The 22170-nt window shown below is 53.6% G+C and overlaps 1 protein-coding gene across 3 annotated transcripts in view; it reads left to right on the top strand.

Moving 5' to 3' along the window:
• The window catches only part of TMCO4 (transmembrane and coiled-coil domains 4), an 85159-nt gene that overhangs the window by 41355 nt on the left and 21634 nt on the right, over positions 1-22170 (top strand). For all 3 annotated transcript variants that reach the window (XM_021683513.2, XM_021683512.2, XM_021683515.2), the window contains 3 exons: positions 3457-3621; positions 4503-4639; positions 7616-7700. In XM_021683513.2, coding sequence (XP_021539188.1) covers positions 3457-3621; positions 4503-4639; positions 7616-7700 — 387 coding nt within the window. The remainder of the gene's footprint in view (positions 1-3456; positions 3622-4502; positions 4640-7615; positions 7701-22170) is intronic.

Here is a 22170-nt window from a genome sequence, read left to right as displayed (position 1 = left end):
TCCATCCATTACCTATCTATCCATCCAACTATCTATCCATTTGTCCAACCATCCACCCACCCATTCATTCATCAATGCAGGCATCCATCTACCCACCTATTCACTCAACCATCCATCCATTCACCCATTCATTCACCCACCCATTCACCTATTAATTCATCCATTGAGCAGTACTTATATTGTACACAGCACATGCCAGACATTGAGCCAGACCCTAGGAATTCAGTGGTGAGCAGCACCGCCATGGCCTTGGCTCCCATGGAACATGTGATCCAAGGGAGAAAACGGATGACTGAGCAATAATTACAGGGAAGGTTTATGGATGGCACAGTACAAGAAACAACAGAGTGTTTCTGGAGAATGAGGGGAAGATTCCTGGAGAAAGTGACATTTAGGCTAAAGACTGGGAGTTAACTGGGTAAAGAAGGAGAAAGAAGTATAAACCAAGCAAAGGAACAGCATGTACCAAGGCCCAGGGGTGCAAAGGAAACACAGGATGACTGGAACAGAGAGCTAGAAGGCAGAGGTATTGACAGGGTCAGATCATGCTGGAGCATGTGAGGTGAGGCAAGGAGTTTGAATTTATCCTCAGAGCAAGTAAGAGAGAGCAAAGGATTTTAAGCACATGACTTAAAGTTGAAATGACTTGAAGTAGGTGAGAGATCCGTACATCTTGACCTCAAGCAAATTACTTAACCTCTCCGTGCCTCAGCTGCTTCATTTGTAAAATAGAACAAATTATTCCTGCCTTTCAGGATACTTGCAAAGTTTAAGTTAAACAAGCTAACACATGGAAAGCACCTGGTTTCTCACTGACATTCCACAAACATTTGTCCCCTTTGCTGCTCTAATTTGAACATGCGTTTCGGGGAGATTCTAACCAGGGTGGCATCAAGGACTAACACCATGGCCCACCCACTGCCTGGCTCACTGTTGCAAATGTCCAGTGTGAGGCTCAGCAAACAGTTCATCACTGAGAGAGAGAGGGAGAGAGAGAGAGCACGGTGGGTCAAGGAACCCGGAGCATCCCAACCAGACACATGCTGGCAGCCTCCTGAGTTTCCAGATCTCTCTCCTGAGTTTCCAGATCTCTCTCCTGAGTTTCCAGATCTCCGGAATCTGAGGGTAGAAGCCACAGCTCTTCTAAATAAGACAGAAGAAAGCAAGTGAGAAAATGTCCAGGCTCTGTATAGAGGCATCCATCCCCCTGCATCTGGTCAAGTGCCAGAGCCTTATTGGTGTGGGATGGCCAGGCCCCGTCCCCACATAGTGGGCCTCCAACGTTGACTGAGCACGTAGTCTGTGCCTACCCCGAGTCAGGCATTTTACCCACAAAGTGGGAACTTGATATGCCTTACCCCACGGGATCCTCACATCCACCCCCTGAGGTGGGGGCTGTTCCTGTCCTGATCTGGCAGAAGAGGAAGCCCAGAGGGGTCTCATGAGGTTCAGGAGAGAGGCAGATGCAGGATTCGAACCCTTGTCTCCCGACCCAAAGTTCATGGGTGTCTCTGTTCACTCCTTTCCGTGATACCACGCTGCAGGCAGGACCGAGACAGGAGGGAAGGAGTAAGAGCAGGCATCTAAGTTAAGGAATTTGCGATTCTGCCCAATCTGGAAACAAATTCCTTCTCTTTGTTTTACCCTCACTCGCTCTGTTGGCTGCAGGTCAAAGGCCAAATTCAGTGTGATTTGCTCTGTTGGCCCCAGGTCGAAGGCCAAATTCACTGTAGCGGGAAGAAACCCTCTTCAGTGTTCTCCTCCAGCAGCCTGGTGCAGCGTGCTCTCCAGACCGGGGCGGAGGGAGGGTGGGGGGGTGGTCAAAGAAACGAGCAAACTAGATGAAGTTCAGGAGGGAGAAAAAGGTAGCTTTTCCCGTCTCTTCCGGGAGAGAAGCCGTTGCTTCTGCGTGCGATAGGGACAGCTGGATTCTCTGCAGCCCAGCCCTTGGTTAAATAGGATTACTCACACTAGTGATAGCAGTTTTGCAGTTACCCGGGCACTAGTGCGAGCATCTCGGGGGGCCTTGCTCACTGAGTCCCTCGCTCCAGGCCAGGGAGGTGGGCATCATTGTCACCCCCGTTTTATAGATAAGGAAACTGAGGTTCACAAGGGCTGCTCGGGGTCACCTGGCTAGCCAGGGACTGGGGCAGACTTACCACTGTTCTGTCTGGCTCCATAGTGCATGTTTGGGGCCTCAGGGCGATACAGCGCTTTACAGTTTATATAATGCAGTGCGTGCGACCTCTCACATGATCCCCATGACACTCAGGAGTCAGATGTTATCATTCCATTCTTAGAGATGTAGGACCCGAGGGGGCATGCCTGGCTGTGAGCCAAGCAACCAGGAAGCTGCCAAGCCAGCATACAGCCCTCCTCACCCTTACCCTCCCCCACCCCAGCCCCTGCTCTCCACCCTGAGCTGTCGCGGAGCCGTGACAGGGTCCCTGCAGAGCGGGGGAGCAGCCTCAGGATGGTGCTTGCGTTCGCCTGGCACCATCCAGTAGGCATGAGGCCTTTGAGTCAGGCAGGGAGCTGACTCCCTAGTCCTTCTCGCCGAATAGAGTGACTGCGTGATATGTGCACGTCCCTGTCCCTGCCGACCAAGGCCTGGATGGCTCAGTTTCCCCAGCTACGAAGCAGGGCAGTGGTGGCCCCTATTTCAGAGGCGGTGGAAGACGCAGGTTTTTTCGGGGGGGGGTGGGCAGAGTGTAAGCGAGAAATTGGGGAGCAACGGGGCTGGGAAGGAGGCAGGAACCAGCTCACCGAGGGCCTCAGTGTCATGCCGGAGAGGTGACACTATCACTCAGGGCAGAGGGAGGGGACGGAGCAGGGGAGAGAGGGAGGCAGACGGTCAGGGTTGGACTTGTGTCTGACGTTGGTCACTGTGGTGGTGCTGTCCTCATCCCCCATTTCTAGTCCCTAAGTGAGAACACTGAAGCTCAGAAACACCGGGTGACCAAGTGAGATCATGACAGAGCTGGGCTCAGGTGCCTCTGCTCCAAACTTCCAGATTGTCTCCCAGCCCGAGTTTGTAGAATGACTTCCCGCTGATTCCCAGAGCCAGCTGCTTGGCGCAGTGCACATTCCTATCATCCATCCTCAGCAGCTGATGCCAGAATGACTGCAGGGTGAGAGAGAGTATCACTTCACACATAGAGGAGTTCCAACACTTCATTCCTACGACTACACTCTAAAGGGAGCTAAATATTCATCTGCCCACTGCGCAGATAAGCACAGTAAGGCTCCGGGTGGGATAGTGGTGTGCCCAGGGTCACCCCACTACTAATGAATGCAGAGTTGGGACTCGAACCCCAGCCTGCTGACTCCTGGGGTGGTGCCGTGCTTCGCTGACAGCTGCCGCTCATCAGCAGGGGTGGTCCTCTGTCTGCCCACAAGGACACGTGGTCCCCATCACAGACAGGAGAGACCCCACCTACCTGTGTTCTCCCCTAGGCACCTTCAGCGCCCCATGGACGGCCTTAGCCCGCAGCCGCGAGCAGTACTGCCTGGCGTGGGAGGCCAAGTACCTGATGGAGCTTGGCAATGCCCTGGAGACCATCCTCAGTGGTCTGGCCAACATGGTGGCCCAGGAGGCCCTGAAGTACACGGTGTTGTCCGGTAAGCCCCCCGACCCCACACCCCGCCCCATCACTAGCAGCATGCCCACTGCTACCATATCTTTGCACGCCCGGGGCTCCCAGGGAGTCAGGCACTGTGCTGGGCTTTAGGAACACAGAGAAGTTAAGGCTGCATTCCTGTCCATGAAGTTTATGGTCTTTGCGGGGAGGGGATAGGTAAACAGCCAACCACATTGTCACACAGCTTATCCATTAGCTATTGCTGCATAACAAGCAACCCCAAAACCCAGTAGCTTAAAACAGCAATCATTTCTCATAATAGCAGAGAAGTCACAAGGCTTCATTTGACTGATCCTAGCTGGGCCTGCTCATGCATCTGTGGATCAGCCGACTGTCCAGTGATCTAGGCTGGCCTTGTCTGGGGCAACGAGAGCAACTCGGCTCTGCTCCGTTTGTCTGTCACCCTCCCCCTGGGATCAGCAGGCTAGCCCACACCAGCTGCGGAAGTGCACAAGAGGCTGGCCCCCATGCACAAAACCATTTCAAGTCGCACATCGACTCATATCTCGTTGGCCAAAACAAGTCCCATGGCTGAGCCTAGTGTGGATGGCAGGGCAGGGCTGGGCACCACTGAGTAGAGCACAAAGTGGGAGGACACAGGATGGAGTGACAAATCAAGGCCATCTTTGGAATCCCAACCATGACAGATGCTTGAACAGAAGGAATCTAGTCCATGAATCAAAAATGCATGAGCTGCAATTTTCTTCATTGCTATCTAGCAGTTTGGCGGCCCTTGGAAAACATGTGGGTTCCAAGTTCAAGACTCTGCATGCGTTCACTTGGGCATCCATTAGCCAGCCCGTCACTTCCCTAGAAGGACCTCCCCACACTGCTTTCCTCACTGATATCCCACCTCTGCAGGCATCGTGGCTGCCCTGACCTGGCCAGCCTCACTCCTCACTGTCGCCAACGTCATCGACAACCCCTGGGGTGTGTGTCTCCATCGGTCAGCAGAGGTCGGCAAGCACCTGGCCCACATCCTGCTCTCCCGGCAGCAGGTACCCGGGACTGGCTGTGGGGCGGGGGTGGGGGCAAGAGGGGAAGTGAGTGAGCTGACCTGTGCACAGAGGTCAGCCCTAGAGACAAGCCCACATGGAGACAGTCTAGTGGCTTTGGGGGGTGCTGAACGGTCTTCACTGCCCCATCTTTCAAGTCACAAAAGTACCCCAGGATGGACCAGTGAGAAGAGAATTTGAGACTGTGCATTTCTAGCAGGTAATTAGGTAAGCACTGAATAACGGACATCTGCGGGGATGGGCGGGGCCAGGAGCTCCTCCCTGCAAGCATAGAGCTACCATCTGAGCAGATCTTCAGTGGTCCAAATACCCCGTACGATGGTCAGGAAGATAAATGATCATCAGACTTTTAAAATTTGGGGGTGCCTGGATGGCTCAGTTGGTTAAGCATCTGGCTCTGGGCTTCAGCTCAGGTCACGATCTCAGGGTCCTGGGATTGAGCCCTGCATCGGGGTCTGCGCTCACTGGGGAATCTGCTTGAGGATTCTCTCTCCCTCTCCCTCTGCCCCGCCCCCTTCATGCATTCTCTCTCTCTCTGTCTCTCAAAAAAATAAATAAATCTTTATTAAAAAAAAAACAACAACAAAACTTTAGGGCACCTGGGTGGCTCAGTCGTTAAGCGTCTGCCTTCAGCTCAGGTCATGATCCCAGGGTCCTGGGATCGAGTCCCACATCCGGCTCCCTGGGAAGCCTGCTTCTCCCTCTCCCACTCCCCCTGCTTGTGTTCCCTCTCTCGCTGTGTCTCTCTCTGTCAAATAAATAAATAAAATCTTTAAAAAAAAAAAAAAAACTTTAAAAATTTGAATCCAGTACTTACCAGGGAAATGAAACTGCCCCCTTCAAAATAAACTTGAATAAATGGAGACAGAAGTTTGGAGAAAAGTTTCAGAGATGACTGTATGGTTAGGATTAGTTTGAGCTGCAAGTGAGAGAAAACCCCAAATCACGGTGGTTCACACAAGGCGGAAGTCTGTTTCTCAAGGAGAAGCTGAGGAAGGCAGTCTTACACAAGAATGCTTGCCATGAAGAGGTCCGGGTGCCTTCTGGCTTGTTGCTCTGTTGTCCGTGGTCTTGACCTCGTGGTCCCAGATGTCAGCATCAGCTCCAGCCAGCAGGAGAAAGGAAGGGCCGAAGATGAAAGAGCAAAGGCCTTGTAGCATTTCCACCAACGTCTCATTGGCCAGACCCTGGTCCTAGGACCATCCCTACTGGCGCAGAACCTGGGGAAGGTCATCTTTCTTCCGTGTGTCAGTGAACCCAGCTGAAGTTCAGCTATGGGAAAAGGGGAGGATGGGTATTGAGGGACAACCAGCAGTTTCTGCCACAATGGGTAAACTGCTTGAGAAACCAGACCCCCCCCGCCGATTTCTGTGTCTTTGCCAGAAGAAAGAGAGAAGTCCTGTGCCAGGTTTGGCTGTAAGGCAAAGACCAGAGTGGTATTGGCTTAAACAAGGCAGGAGTTTACCCTCTCCCTTGGAACAGCCTGGATGTCAGCATCCGGGGCAATGCGATGTGTCTTCGTTTCCTCTTGCTGTAATATAGGACCATAGGCTTAAAACAACACAGATTTATTGTCTTACAGCTCTGAGGTCAGAAATCTACCATGGGTCTGCAGGGCTGCATCCCTTACAGAGGCTCCCGGGAGCATCCACGACCCCACCTTTTCTGGCTGCCAAAGGGCTACCTACTTTCTTTGGCCGGTAGCTCCCTTCCTCCAGCTTCCGAGCCAGCAGTGTGGCATCTGCAGATCTTTCTCTCTGTCTCTTGCTCCTGCCAGCACGTCACCTGTCTGACTCTGACCCTCCTGCCTCCCTCTCTGTCACATAGGTGGCACTCACGGGGCCCCAGGGTTCGGATGAGACCATCCTCAGGGGGGCCATTACTCTACCTCCCATGTGGGAGGCTTTGCAGTACCAGGAACCCAGACTCTCTTGACGTCATGGTCACGCGTCCTGAGCGTTCGGTCTCTCTTTTGGTCCAAGATACATCTGCTGGCACAACTTCCCCATCCAAACAGAGGCAGGACAGCAGAGTGGAGGGCATGGAAATCACGCCGTTCTTTGCTTCTCATGCCTTGGCCCTCCCGAGCTGCAAGGGAGTCGGAGTGACTTTGTCTCTGGCCGGAGAGCTGTGGGTCAGCAAAACTGAGGAGTTCTGTTAGCACGGACCAAGGGGGGTGAGTGGGTGTTGGGGGATGACAAGCAGCTGCTGCACACGGTTCCTGCAGAACTGCGCTACTGTTTGATCAAGGGTTTCCTGTCGTCGTACGTAGATGGGGGTGGGGGGAGGGAGGGTCAATATGCACGTATGGCACAAAAACAAGGAAAAGGAAGAGACTGGCGGGACCAGACCAGACCTTTGGAGCTCCTCTGCTCCTGTCCTCTCCTTCCATGGAGAGCTGGTACCCAGATACCCCCTGTAACCCTTCTTCTTAGGAGTTGTCTTTCCTACAAGTTCTTTAGTCAGAAAATCCTTCTCCGTGTCTAACTTACTACCTTCTCTTATTTAAAGCCAATATTTCAGTCCCACCTTCCTATCTAGAAACGGAACAGTTCTCCCCCCATGTGTCCCTGCCTGTGTGCCCATCATCACACCCCGGGGTACCTTCTGACTCCTCTCCCTGGCACCCCACTTCACTGTAGTCATCTGCCACCCAACAGATGCATCCTGTCCCCTGGGCAAGAAGAGATGGTGGCCGGGTAAGGGTTCGAGATGAAAGGGAATCAACCCAGCCAGAGGCTGCCTGTCGGCCCCAGAGGAAGCAATTCCTGCATGAATGAGGGTCCTGCCTGTCCTGATTAAGACAACAGAGCTCTGGGACCAACCGGGGGTAGCAGATGGATGATTCATTAAACGTGAAGCAAGCACTAAGGAGTGTGCAAGGGCCGTCCTCATCAGGGCCGATGCTGAACTGGCAAGTGTACCAACCCCCAGATACCTGTGTCCTGTCTCCTGCAGGGCCGGAGACCTGTCACCTTGATTGGCTTCAGCCTGGGAGCCAGGGTCATCTACTTCTGTCTGCAAGAGATGGCTCAGGAGAAAGGTGAGTCTGGCTTATTGTCACAGATGAAAACCCTTCCCAAGTTCATTCCCCAGGCAGAGGGTTCTGGGCCAGGGATCGCGAGCCTTGTGAATGTGTTCCCAGTTCTTGGTGATAGAAGTTAAAAATAGTTTGAAAATAGACAAAACGGTTAAGTCGTTTCGAAAATGGTTTTATTTTTTCTGTATGTTAATTTGAGTGGATGCGAAAGAGTCCTGTAATAATGACATTGACCTTGGTGTTCTCGTGTGCGTTCTTGAGCGGGAGGGAAGGGAATTGGATGAGAAGTCTGCAATTGAGGTGTCGGCAAGGTAACGTTCCCTCTGAAGTTCCTAGGGGACGATCCTTCTTTGTCTCTTCCAGCCTCTGGGGGTGGCCGGCAGTCCCTGGCCCTCCTTGGCTTGTAGATGCATCCCTCCATTCTCCGCCTCTGTCCTCACGTCATCCTCTCCGTCCTGTCTTCTCTTCTAAGGACAGTGTCATTGGATTTAGGCCCCCCCACCCCACGCAAAGCCAGCATGATCTCATCTCAGGATCCTTAATTTCATTACAGTTGCATAATTCAATTACATCTGAAGATACCTCTTCCTAAGAAGTTCTTATCCACAGGTTCCGGGTGGACGTACCTTCTGAGGGAGCCACCATTCAAACCAACTAGGGACACCTCTAGGTGTGTGTCTTGCCGTCCAATGACACGAGCTGAGTGTTGGGGCAGTGGAAAGCTTGAGTGCCATTGCTCAGACCTTGGGTGGGAGAGGTCCCCAGGATGGAGTGCCGGTTTGGGACAGATCTGTCAGCGGGGGACAGCTGGGGGGGAGGTGCAGAACTTGGGGCCCTGGGAGTGGCACGCGGTCTGCGGGACCCAGACTCACCCCTCTCCTGGGGGAGCACAGCAGCTGCAGACCCCTGAGGCAAGAGAAGGAGCTGACTCAGTGACCCCCCTGGCCTGGGAGCAGAGGGTGGGCGGCAGAGAGGGCCGGAGTTTGCCCGGCGGTCTCACTGGGGATTTCCTGGAATGCCTCTCTGGGCCTTGGCTTCCCCACTTATAAAACGGAGTTATAATACCCAGCCTGTGTGCTTGCTTTGAGGTGTCCTGCATACAGTATTTCTGCACCTTCTAAACCCCTCGTTGACCAAATTCAGCTCCGGGATGTTCGTTGGCAGCTTATGCTCTCAGAGCTGCAGCTTGCTTGAGGCTAGCCCTGTAGATGGCCCCTGGCCACTCCTCGATCAGCCCAAGTGTGTGACCCGATTGCTGACCCATTGCCGGAGAAGGAGTGGGAATGTTCGCCGTTGGCTGGACCTGAGGGAGCCAGGCGGGGCTGACTGGTGTTATCTTCGGCGTTGGCATCCCCGGAGGGTGTGCGAGAGACCCTGGACCTTAGGGGCCTGACTCATTCCTGTTCTTTTTCTTTTGCTAAAATGTCTCCCCACCTTGGACTGAGGACCAAAGCTGTTTTCCTGGTTTCATGGGCAAGATGTGCCATCCTTGGCATTTACCATGGAAGGGCCAAACCTCTGTGGGTGAGCCCTGCAGAAGGGCCTCACACCTTCTCTCTGTCATTTTGGAGGACTGCCCCACCCCACCCTACTCCCTCGTAGCTTTCAACAGCCCCCTTGTCACCTGGTTTTGTCTGCATCACTAAGCAATGGGGAGACACCTCTGTCCTATTTCCAGTAGCTTTGGGTAATCTGGGACCACCATGCAGAAGGGCCTGGGGAGCCAGCTTGGAGCTGTGTTCACCAGGAAAATCCAGGCTGGGGTCAGAGGTCAGGCAAAAACCAGCCTGGAAGCAGGGCTGAATCTGGGGCTCTGGTGCAGGTGAGTTTCCACTTCCACCATAGAGAACACCATACTTTCTGCTTAAGTTCTTCCCCTAACTAGATATCCCTTCACCAGAGCAGAGCAAGTCAAAAAGACATCCCTTACGTGCCTTTCCTGCTCTACCTGGTAAAATAATCCGCCTGGAACCTTCTGGCCGGCTGGGAGGAACCCCCTCCCACTCTGTCTCCCCGCCCTCAGCTCTTCATCCCCTGCAGTAAAGGGCCACAGCGGCACCATTCACTCCCCCTGCATAACGCCATGTTCTGTGCTCCTGCGACTTTGTACAAATGATAACTGGACTGTCAGAATCTCTCAGGAAAATTAGGGGGATGGCATTTCTCATGCAGGACACAGGACCTTTGTTAAAAATGTGTGGGTTAGAGGCACGATGGGTGTACCAGTCAGCTTTGGCTAAGGTGATGCTGCATAACAAGCTACCCCCCCCCAAACTCAGAGGGTAACAACACCAAATAGTTCCATGCTCAGGATCTACTGTGGTTTGGTGGCTGGCTCTAGAACTGGCTCTGTTTCTGGCCGCGGGTTGGACAGGCTTGGCCCCAGGCTGCAGGCTGGGCTCACATCTGCCCCGTGTGCGTTTGTCTCTGTGAGCTTGAAGGAGCAGCGGCCCCCCAGGGCATGTTGCTCTCAGGGTAGATCACAGAGTGCCAGAGCCAAGGCAAACCGCACGTGCACATTTTAGACCTCCGCTCATGCTGTCTTTACTAACGTTCTGTATCAGCTATTCATTGCTGCAAACAACCTCTCCAAACTGAGTGGCTTAAAACAGCAGTGACTGGGCATTTCTCACAGTTCTGTGGGTTGACTAGGAAGTTCCTCTCCTCCTCGCACCTGGGCTTGCTCGTGGGGTTGCAGTCAGAGCTGGAGTGCTTGGAACATGCAAGCCGGCCTCCCTCCCTGACTGGCCACTGGCTAGTGGTCACCTGGCATGCCTCAGTCCTTCCTGGTGGACCGCGCATCCTCCAGCAGGCTCACCTGACGTCCTGACATGGTTCTCTCTGGGCAGCGTTTCAAGAGGGCAGTAGTGAATGCAGCAAGACCTCTTAAGGCCAGGTTCCAGAACATATCACTTCTGCCACATGCTGTTGGTCAAAACAAGTCACAAACAGATCAGATTCAAGGGGGCAGAGGGAAAATGCCTTCCCCAGAATGGGAGGAGTAGCAAAAAGTTTTTGGCAGTTTTTAATCTTCTGCACATTCTGTTGGCCTAAACAAGTGATGTTCAAGCCCTGGATGGTCGGCGTGGGGCAGTGCGCTCTGCCCACAGTGTTGGGGAGGGGAGCAAATCTTCGCCAAAGGGCAATCCAGACTCTGTGCCAGGGTAAAGAAAAGCCTGGCTTTGCAGTCTGCAGAGACCTGGATCTGAGTCCTGCCTCTGCTCAGCTGGGTCACCGGGGCTAGGGAAGGACGCAGCCTCCCTGGATGTCCGTATGTCTATTTGCAACCAGAGGCTAATGTCACATGTGGGCAGTGGCAAAGGCCAGAGAGCGTGGAGGTCAGGCACCCGGCCCCATGCTGGGTCCTGGTGAACACGTCCTCTAGCACCTCACTTAGGCCCCCCCTTTTCTGAATCTGCTCATCTCTGGGGGGGCATGGAAGAATTGTTATTCTCTGTGCTGACATCATCTTGCTCTTCCCTAGCCGTCTCTCAACCCAAGCAGCAGACCACCAGTCAGGCTTCTCATTACCTGGAGTGACATGGTCTTCTAGTAGGACCCATTCTCAGTTCAGGGGAGAAAGGCATGTCTGTGGCTCCAGCTAGCATAAATTACACGTTAACGTCAGATCACTACTATAAGCCAAGTCTTCAATTTCCCTGCTGAACAAATTGAATTAATTACCATTGACCATTTGGCTGTGACAGTCAGAAGTGAGATCACCCATCAGCTGAATGTGAGGCTGGGAACTGCCAGGAGGGAGGCAGGTGGCCTCTCAGTGGCAGGGCAGGTTGGCAAGACATTGAGATGTTCCTACACCTCAGCATTTTGGGGGATGGTTCCCAAGGCGACTTCCTTCCTGCCTCTTTCCTGGTCACTGCTTCCTCCCCTGGGTCTTCATGGCCCACCCATAAGAATTGGGGCTTCGGTATTAGGCAGACCTGGATTTGGGTCCCAGCTTTGCTGCTGACCAGCTGCAGGACCTTGGACAAGTCACTTAACCTCTCTGAACCTCGGCTTGGTCATCTAAATATGGGGCTTGGTACCCGTACCTCGAAGGCTGGCCGGGAGACAATGAGATGATGAATGTGAAGTAGCTGCCCTGATTTGGGGACAATCAGTGAGTGTTTCTGCTTCTAAACTCTGATCTGAAAACCTACTCTGCACAGGGAGCTTTGGTGAGTATGGTATAAAGGACCTTGTCATCTGTGTCCATTTCCTGGCCCCCAGGTGAGACCAGGAACTCCAGGTGGGCAGGGTCTGTCTGGGCCCCACCCTCTCCCCCTGCACCTGGCACATGTTGGGTGCTCGGGAAGATGGAGGAACTTGACTTGGGGCAAGGGACTCAAGCACACGCTGATGGGCTCTTGCACCAGGTGCAGACTCACTGCACGCCAGGCCACATACAAAGCACTTATGTGCAGGATCTCATAGCAACCCTGGGAGGTAGCCATTCTCCATGCTTTGAGAACAAGATAACACAGGCCTCCAGGGTAAGCCATGCAAATCCCAAGTGCCAGAGCCAGGCTTCAGCCTTCAACCCCAGGGCACCTGGCTCTAGAAGTTTCACTCTCAACCCCTGTGCTATACTTTGTGGAGGACCTTGACCTTGAACGGCGGGTAGGGGTCATCCAGTGGGGCTAGAGGAAGGGCATTCCAGAGAGTCAGGCCGGCACAGCGAAGGAGGGGGTCTCTTGGTGTTTCTGTAGCTGTGAAAGGGGACTGAGGTGGTACAGCAGGAGATGGTTAGGACAGGAGCCTGGCATAAATTCTCAATGCCAGGCTAAGCAGCTGGAATGACTTGTTAGATGCTCAGCCTCTAAATCATGGAGGAAATGAGTAGCTGAGTGGGTCCTGTGAAGGGAGTCCGCGTAGGGCAGCCTATCATTCACCCATGTGCCTGTGTGAACACTCACACAGTCTGACACTCTTCCCCTCTATCATCTCACACAGTCCTCCCCAGCAGCCCCATCAAGTTGATGCTGGTATCGTGCCCATTGTACAGATGAGCAAACTGAAATACAGACGTAGGTGACTTGCCCAAATCACACAGCTAGCGGGTGGCAGAGCAGGCAGTCCGGCTAGAGGCTGTGTGGTCTCCACCCCAACACCCGACCATCTCTCCAAGCCACCGTTCCATTCTTGCCCGAGCATCTTTCCCGGCACCGGCGTCACTGCTAAGAACTGCCTGTTTACTCGTCAGTCCTGCCGGCCCACTACCTGTAACCTAGGAGGACGCAGCAGGACTACCTGGGCATTCTTTTCCCAAAACATATGTGCCGGGGCCCTCCGCAGAAGGGGTCAGTCACCCCCTCTCGTGGAAGTCGCTCCCCTGGGCAGCAGTGATGTACAGCCCTGGCCAGGAACCACAGCACAGATGGGGGCAGGAGGTGCTGCTTCTCTTTCTCATCCCTGCATCCCGAGCCTATCACCTGCCCACATCTGGCACTTACTAGGTACTCAGTGGACCCGTGATGAGTGAACCAAGTGGAGGAATGAGGCCCACCGCGGGTCGGGCACAGAGGTCTGCATGTCGGCTTCCCCCGCTCTTGAAGCTCCTTGTAGGGAAGAACCATGTCCTGCTCAGTTTTGTGCCAAGCACAGATGCTCGTAAGTTTTTACACGAAAAACAGAGGCCTTTTTATGTTGGTAGTATAGCTCGTCTGCATTTATAGAGAAAACCTGTGCATTTTATTTTTATTGATTTATTTTAAAGATTTTATTTATTTGAGACAGAGTGTGAAAGAGAGAACATGAGCAGGGGAGGGGGGAGTAGGGGCAGAGGGAGACGGAGAAGCAGACTCCTTCCTGAGCAGGGAGCCCGACGTGGGGCTCGATCCCAGGACCCTGGGATCATGACGTGAGCCAAAGGCAGACGCTTAACCGACTGAGCCACCCAGGCGCCCCTGAACAAGTCTTTATTCTTGATTGTTCTGATCTTTTCCCTCCTGTTAATAACATCCCATTCCCACCCTGTATCTGGACGGGAGGAGAGAGGGCTCTGGTAACCCTCTGCCGTGACCTTGGTCATAGACGCTCTAGGGGGTCTGTCCCTTAGGTAGCCCTGGCTTCTTCCCAGCACAGCGGCAGCTGTGTGCTCCTCAGTGGCAGTGTGGCCTGTGGCCTGGCAGTCTCGGACAGATGGCTCCTCCCCGGCCCGGGGTGTGCAGGCCATGCTTGGTTAGCCTGCTTCACGCCCTTGGCCTTCTCAGCACCTCCACATGGAGGGGCCATCTCTCCAAAGCTGGGCCTCAGAGCCGTTCATAACCACCCCCTCCCCCATTTCCTTTTCTCTGTCTGGAGAGTAAGTGAGGGAACTCCTGACAGCTCCCAGAAACGGGAGGCTGAAAACAAAACACACCAACCTGCAAAGGGGAACTGAAGGGTCCTAAATCCAGAGAACATGACTCCCTGACAGCCCGGGGCGGGAGGGGTGGCAGGGGGCAGGCGGAAGGAGCGGATGGGGATTCTAGCAGCACCTTGCGAGCCACACTTCTTTAACCCACACCAGAAAGTGAAACAAATAGAAACACGGATGCACACGTGCTCACACAAATATGCACCTGCTCAACACACATGCATGTTTACACTGGAGGCCCTCAAAGCCCGGCTGTGCAGCCCTCCTACCAGCCATCCGGCAAGCCCCTGGCCTCCAGGGCTCCACAGCCTACCATCCGGTCCGCCATTCAGCAGACTGGGCCCGGCAGGGAGGAGGGGAGCAAGATGCAGGGCTGGGCGGTCACACCGTGACAGGCCACTCGGCTCTTCCCCACTGAGAAGCTGCCAGCTTAAGAGCCGCGTGCCTGTGGGCTCTGCAGTTAGAGTGTCTGCTGGGAGTCCCAGACCCAGCACTCTGCAAGTCACCCGACCTGCCTCCACTGCACTGATTTCTATGAAACACAGGGGAAAATGAGAGTATATCTGGGGTACCTGGGGCGCGCTGTCAGTTAAACATCTGACTCTTGATTTTGGCTCAGGTCATGATCTTGGGGTCGTGAGATCGGGCCCCGGGTCAGGCTCTGCACTCAGTGGGGAGTCTGCTGGAGATTCTCCCTCTCTCTGCCCCTCCTTGCCCACGCACGCACACTCTCTCTCTCAAATAAATTCATCTTTAAAAAAGATTTTCTTGGGGCGCCTGGATGGCTCAGGCATTAAGCGTCTGCCTTCGGTTCAGGTCATAATCCCAGAGTCCTGGGATCGAGCCCCACATCAGGCTCCCAGTTCAGCGGGAAGCCTGCTTCTCCCTCCCCCACTCCACCTGCTTGTGTTCCCTCTTTCGCTCTTTCTCTCTGTCAAACAAATAAATCTTTTTTTAAAAAAGTGTTTCTTGCAAAAAGGTGCAAACTAGTCAGACTTTGGAAGGCCAGGTTTACCAAATAGCGCACACACACGCACGGCAGGCTCTTAAAGGGAAAACATACACTCATGAGTCCCAAGGTTCTTGGTAGAAAAACAGCCATGTTCTCAGGAGGCTGTGGAAGTCACATGGGGCGTCCGTATCTTAGGACATCGGTGCCCTGGCTTCTGGGGACAGAGCTGTTCTCATGGAGGAGTCGGCAGCTGGTGGGAGGCGCTTGTTCACTTTGCGAACTAGACCTGGCGAGGTGACGTCTTGTTTTTGCTCTCTCTCAGAGGATACAGCGCGAGCTTGCTTCTGTTCGGGGTGTTGGCCGCGACAGGGCGGGATGCCGTGCTTAGGCCTAATGGCGCAGTGTTAACTGATCCTCGCGACATCCTCACGAGGCGGGTATTCCTTGTCCCGTTTTATAGAATGGTGGAAAAGGAGGCAGAGACCCAGAGAGCTGAAGGGATTTGCCCAAAGGCAGAGCCGGGAGGTGGTAGAGCTGGGATTCCCGCCCAGTACCCAAGCCCTAAATGGGGACCATCCTGCTTGGGCGGCCTACGGGTCTCCCTCCCCGACCAGAGGGTGGTCAGCATCACGAAAGACCTGCCTGTTGGCTTCAGCTCTTTCCCAGGACTTGGTCCATAGGAGGTGCCCAGTACCTGTTAGTAGTTGATTCATGGAGGCCCATGAATGCAGCCAGGAAGTTCACCATGAGTGCTGCCTGCAGAGGACAACGCATAGACCCGCATGACCTGGGCCAGCCTCCCGGTGACCCAGGGCACCTGGGCCCCTCCACTTCCAGACTGCCCCGCAGGCGAGATCCGTCAGCATGCACACACCCCGTGCAATGATCCTGCCCACTCCGAACTGAGACAAAATGTGCACCTGCCAACAAATGTTTGTGCCTTTGGGCAGGAAATGCATGCAGCCAGAATTCCCAGAGATGAACGGGCCCCTTCCGATGGCCCATCTGCCAGCCAACGGGATGAATATGCTTTGGGAGTGACGGACCCTCTAACCAAGGGTATTTCTGGCTCTGGCAGGTGGCACGGGGGTAAGGGAGCAGCACCAGGTGCCAAGAAGAGCCACCGTCCAAGCACTCGCTGAGAGGCCCTGGGCCCCAGATCGTAACGGATTGTTCATTTTTCTATGTGTTTGCTTTAAAAGGTTTCAAAAATTAAGTAGTTAGAAAGTAAGCCCAACTCAGACTGACTCATGGTAGCAGGCTGAGCCAGGAAATGGCCACGTGAACCAAAAAATCAGTCCTGTTTCAGTTTATTGATGCATTTATTCTCCTCTTCGTTCCAAAAGGATTTGAGGGGAATTAATTAGAGGCATTACACATTGTCTCTGCCCCATAGCCCTGTCCACGTAGTCAGCAAGACATCTGAGATGCGCCAGCCCTCCTGTCGGCATATTCATTCCTCAAATAATAGCCTGCTGGGCCTGCTGCATTCTGGGCCCTGGAGTGTGTTCATTAAGTGGGTACTGGCCCCCCATCCCTGCTCCATCTGTGAGTTGGTGCCACCTGATTGCTTTTCCTGTATCTTCAAGATGCAAGGGATCGGGGCAGCCAAGGCAGATGACATCAAGAAGGAGCACTGGACCTAGAGTCTAGAAACCCGAGTTCAAATTCAGGCTCTGCTACTCTGTTAACTCTCTGGGTGCTCTGAAGGCAAGTCACTCCACCTCTGAGCTTCAGGCTAATTGGTAAAATAGGGATACTGATGCCTCTCAGGCTGGTTCTGGGATTTAGTAACTTCTATTTATTGAACACTTAACCACGTACCAGGCACAGTGCTAAGCACTTTGCATAACGTACAAACAAAGCTAAGATGTAGGTATTGATATTCCTGTTCTGCCTGTGAAGAGGTTGAAGGCAGGGACTCTGCCATTTCCTTCTCCCCTGTGTCACCAGCCCCTGGAACGGGACCTGGGACAGGGCAGAGGTGCGATCACGTATGCATGGCAGACCCAGGGTTCAACTCTAGCCCCTCCACTAGCCTTTCCATGTAGTGGATGTGACAACACAGTGCTTGCCATGCAGTGGACCCTCAGGAAACAAGAACTCCTTTCTCCTGTCTCCATTAGCTTATCCAGGCGGATGTCTCCAGGGCTGTAACGCACACCGCTTCTGAGCTTGCCATAAGACAGGAACATCTTTAGATGGCAGTTGCCAGGGGAGGAATGATTCAGTAGAACGTGGGATCCATTTGCTGTTTTCGTCTAAACTAACAGGGTCTTTCTGCCAGGCTTGGCCGCAGATTAGGCCGCTGACTCCCTTGGAAAGGCACTTACAATCCTCTTGGAGATAAAGACACCCTTGACTTTGGCAGTTGCCACCTGCTGAAATGCATTTATTCACACGGGGAACCTGGGTTGTCACGGTTGTATGAAGAAGGCGAGGCTTGGAGGGCTTGTCTCGCCTGGCCTCTGGGGCTTGACCTCTCTGCTCCACCATCAACCCACAGGGCAGAGCCACCAGCCCCTAGTGCCTACTAGATGAGTCCACTTACCATTTGGGGGTCCTCCAGAAATCAACCTATCTCCCTGGCCTGTCTTTCCTACCACCCAGTCTAGGCATTTGTAGACATGCTTCCTCCTCCTAACTGTAATGTAGGAGGGTTAACTCTATGAGAAGTTATAGAAGAATCTGCCAATAACTACCCAGAAGGCCACAGTTCTCCGTGACACAGGGTTAAAATCATGGGCTCAGGGTCGGAGAGCCCTGGGTTCAAATCCTGACTCCACGACTAACCCTGTGACCCGGTGCAGGTTACATACGTTCTTCAAGCCTTCCTCATGAGTGAAGTAGAACTAATGATACCCACCTCGTGCGGAGATACAATGAGGATAAAGAAAACAGCACATAGTGGGCACCTTGCACCAGCCTGACACGTAGGAAATGCTTGATCACTGGCTATGATACGGTAGGTGGTTTGAGTGTTGAAAGCATTAGAACATTGGAAGGGCCACTCAACACTCAGTCTGATCACAGTTTGGTGATCCAAGGGCATTTCACAACATCCTTGGGGTCGGTCAGCAAGGGCCTCAGTTCATTCTCCCATCCCACGAACACCAGAAGTACAAAATTCTATATGCAGGTTCCAAGGGACTGTTCAGAATCCTCTGGTTCAGACCTCCACGCATACAGGATCCCCTTGGCCTCATCCATCAGAGGTGTCTACCAGCCTCTGCTTAATTGCTTCTGGTGACGGGAAGCTTACTACTCTGCCCCGGGGTGGTTAGGAATTTAGGAACGGGTCAGTTTCATCCGAGCATCAGTGGCCTGTGGCCTGGGGGATGTCAGGTTCTGTCCAGGGCATCTGCTAAGGCTGCTCATGTTCAGATGTTGTCCAGGGGGGCTGCTGGCATGGCGACAGAGCCCCAAGCCCTACAGTGCCTGGGTGGCCCACACGTCCCCAGGTCTGCTCCTGGGATTTTCAGAAACATGATTCTGTCTCTTTTGCACCCAGAGCTAATCAGAGTCCCATCAAGCAAACTCACAAGACACAGTGCTGGGAACTGAATGCTGATTCATTAGGTCACCAATAATTGTCACCCTCCGATGACAGCAGATGGAGCAGATGTCCATGCTCACTGCCCAAGCTCCTGCGGAAACAGATTATCTGCCAGAATTACCGTGGTGAGCACAGAGCTAGGGAGGGGATGGTCTCTAGGAGTGTTCCTTTTCCTGGCCATGGTCAGCCCTGGTGACCACCACCCCCCCAGTCTCCCAGTCTCGTGGACAGATCCCACCTCTCGTGGCCATTCTCAGTTTCCTTCCCTCCCTGGGCCTCCCCTCACTCAGAATTTTGTGTAGGTCAATCCTCTGTGTGAGTCCCGGTTGATAAGCGTGGAAGAATCCAGACGCTCTGTAGTGAAGGCGTACTCCCATGGGGGTTGGGTGGATTCCAACCAGGGAAGAAAACACCGCAAGTCCCATTGATTTACATATTAATTAACTATCTCAGTTCACAGCATTTTGTAATGGAAACTGTTGGGGTTTTTCCTTGTAGCTAAGATGCCCGCGATCATCAAGCCTGCCTAGCCAGTATTTGTCAAACTGCCGTCTTGTAAAACATGGCCTGGCCTGTTTTGCAACAGAAGATAAAGAGTTCCCACCTGTGGGTCAGTGTGTCCCCCATACTTGGCATTTTAATGACAGGGTCTGAGATTTGGGGCTCCTGTCCCTGCCACCCCAGCACGGGATGTCCCCATGTGAACTCTGAGCTTTCAGGTCTCTAGAATGTTCTTCATTATTGTTTATTTCTTCACTCATTTTCTCAAATGTCCATTTATTAACTTATGCAAAGCCCCATCTCCTTCCTCAAAGGACTTGCAGGACTTCTCAGGGAACACAGCCTCAAATGCAACAACTTATGGATAAATGTAGACATCAGGAGCAAAAAGAACACATGTGTGAGTAGAGGCCTGAGGCAACTGGGAAGCTCAGATGCAGGGGAGCAGGGCCTGGAGCAGAAGGAGCTCGGACCCCACAGCCAGGCCTGGATCCGAATTCCAGCTCTGCTGCTCACTAGCTCCGCAAACAGGTGCATGCACTTAGTCCCTGTGCCTCAGTCTCCTCGCCTGTAAAATGGGTCTAGTAGTACTTTCTTCAGAGGCTGAGCAAGGGGGATAATATATGTAAGCACTCAGCAGAATGGCTGGCAAGTAGTCAGCATTCGGCAACCACTAGGTTTGTCACTGTTCCTGTTATTATATGTTCTCCTGTGATTACCCAGTTGTGATAACTGAGCTGTGAATTTCGCTATTAACTTCCTAGCAAGCAAAGTCGTGGAAAGCCACGACTGCAGATTTCTCACTTCCGGGAGGGAGCGTGGAGATGACAGGTCCATGGGTAGCGAGACGCTCTGTTTCCCCCTGACTTACTCTGTCCGAGAGCACACCCTTGCCTTTTAGGAGCTGAGCGCTCAGGTTCAGAGCCTCAAACATCTCTGCCTACTGGAATTTCTCTACTGGAAGTTACAAACCTGGAACCGCGAGGACAATGTCGTGGTTGGGAATGATCTCCCCAGGGTGCCTCCTAGTTATCAGGAAGGTTGGCGCAGGGGCTTCTTTGGAAACTCAGACAGGAGCTAATGATCTCTTGAGCTGTCATGAGCAGCCGGGTATTTGGGACACTGCTAATCAGGTGACAAGTCCCCGGTTGCATTTCCATTCGGGTGATTTTACAATTTGTCATCTAGCGGTTGCTGGAGATTGCAGGGACCGTGGTTGAGCCTGGATCACAGGCTCAGACAACAGTGGAAAGCATGGTTTTTAGTTCACCCTGCCACGCTCTTCTGAAGTTTGATAGAGAATAACTGCTCATCTCCAAAACAAGAAACCATCTTTCCAAGGTGGAGAGTGGGGAAGGGAGCTGATATTCGTGGAGCACCTGCTCTGTGCCGGGTGGAAAGAGGACCCATCTCGATCTTGGAAGGTGTGGGCGTTATTACACCTGGAAGCAGGCGTTACATTTTCCATTTTTACCGATGGGGAGCCAGAAGCCCAGAGAGGTTAAGTGACTTGTCCGAGGACACACAGCTAGTAATCTGGGATTACACACAGCACATCTGGGATGCTAACGCGGGTGCGTCTGACTCCAAACCATTTCCTGTGAACCCTTCTCTTATGCCGCATCTCATAATAAGCTTGCTGCCCTCAAGTTGCCTATAATCTAATTAGAATAGATACCAGCCTTAGAACATAAATAACAGTAGCAAATGCTGCATCGCATGGGCCTAGACATGAAGCAGTTCAAAGGAGAGAGCCTTTCCTTCCAGAAGGCAGGAATGGCTTCAGGGAGGTGGTGGCAAGCCTGGAAGAAAAGGTGAGCCTTGACAAGCTGGGAGGAAGACAGGATGCTTCTGAGCTCAGGACTGGCAATAGCGAAGATCCAGAGGGAGGAAGGTGAACGGTCTGGGGAGGGCAGGCGACAGGAGCCCAGGTTTCTCTGGGAAGTTGGGAGAAGTAAGGTTGGAGAGGTGAGCAGGGTCCAGAACTCAGGGGCCTGATCTGTCAAATGGAACGCAGAGACCAGGATGCAGGTGCTGCCTCGAGTCTCTGATATTAGCACCTCTTTCCCTTCCTGTGTTTGTTTATCCACTGGTCAGCAGAGACCTGCTGAGAGGACCTCCCGTGTGTCAGGACCTGCGCAGGGCTCAGGGGACAGAGGTCAGCCAGACTCCCTGGGGAGAACTCAGACAGGATGGGACCTCCCTGCCAACCACATTCCCTCCCCATCCTTCGGCATCCCCACCTGCCGCTGCACCTGCCCGCCCATCTGCATGTCCTGGGGGCCTCTCTTCTCACTCGGCTTCCCCAGGGCTGGGGCTGGGCGAGCCGCACTTCGTGAAGCCAGCTGAGTGAGTGCCCTTCCCACGTGGTGTCATCAGCCGTCACAGCCAGCCTGGGAGGGAGGGCCGTGCTATCCGGTGCTCAAGAGGCTCAGAGAGCCCGGGGAACTTGTCCACAGTCACACAGATGTAAGTGAAGACTCCCACAGCAGGCCCCTCTCTACCACCCACAGGGATCCTCGACTTGTCCCTTTCATTTTTAAAGATTGATTGAGAGAGAACATGAATGGGGGAAGGGGCAGAGGGAGAGAACCTTCAAGCAGACGCCCCACTGAGCGTTGAACCTCGGTCGGGACTCGATCTCACGACCCTGAGATCATGAGCAGAGCCGAAACCAAGAGTTGGACGCTTAACTGACTGTGCCCCCCAGGAGCCCCCCGCCCTTTAATTTTTTAGCTGAGCGTTTACCCAACCTGCCCCGACTGCACAGCTGGTAAAGGCAGGGCCAGGGCCAGACCCCTCTTATGGCTCCTCTCAGGGGTCCCGGGGGCACAGGTGCTCAGCAATGCGGTCAGCCCACCCCCTGGCAGGGCGCCCTCACCCTCTCTAACCTGAATGGCATTCCAGGAAGCCCCTAGCGTGGTTCCTGGCCCTGGATTCCGCTGGTGGTCGCCACAGCACCACCTTGTGGTGGGAAAGGGCTCCTCCAAGCCCCGCGCAGGCTGGTTTTCAGCAAGTGGTAGCTGGGGAGGGTCTACAGACTGCCCTCATTGAGGGCTTGTGCGGAGCCGAGAAGCTGCTCCTGCTTCCTGAGAAATTCCCATGC

Source organism: Neomonachus schauinslandi, chromosome 4 (genome assembly GCF_002201575.2).
Source record: "Neomonachus schauinslandi chromosome 4, ASM220157v2, whole genome shotgun sequence".
In the NCBI taxonomy this organism is placed as follows: domain Eukaryota; kingdom Metazoa; phylum Chordata; class Mammalia; order Carnivora; family Phocidae; genus Neomonachus; species Neomonachus schauinslandi.
The sequence above is the reverse complement of the archived record's forward strand: the minus strand, read 5'-3'. Positions and strand labels throughout refer to the sequence as shown.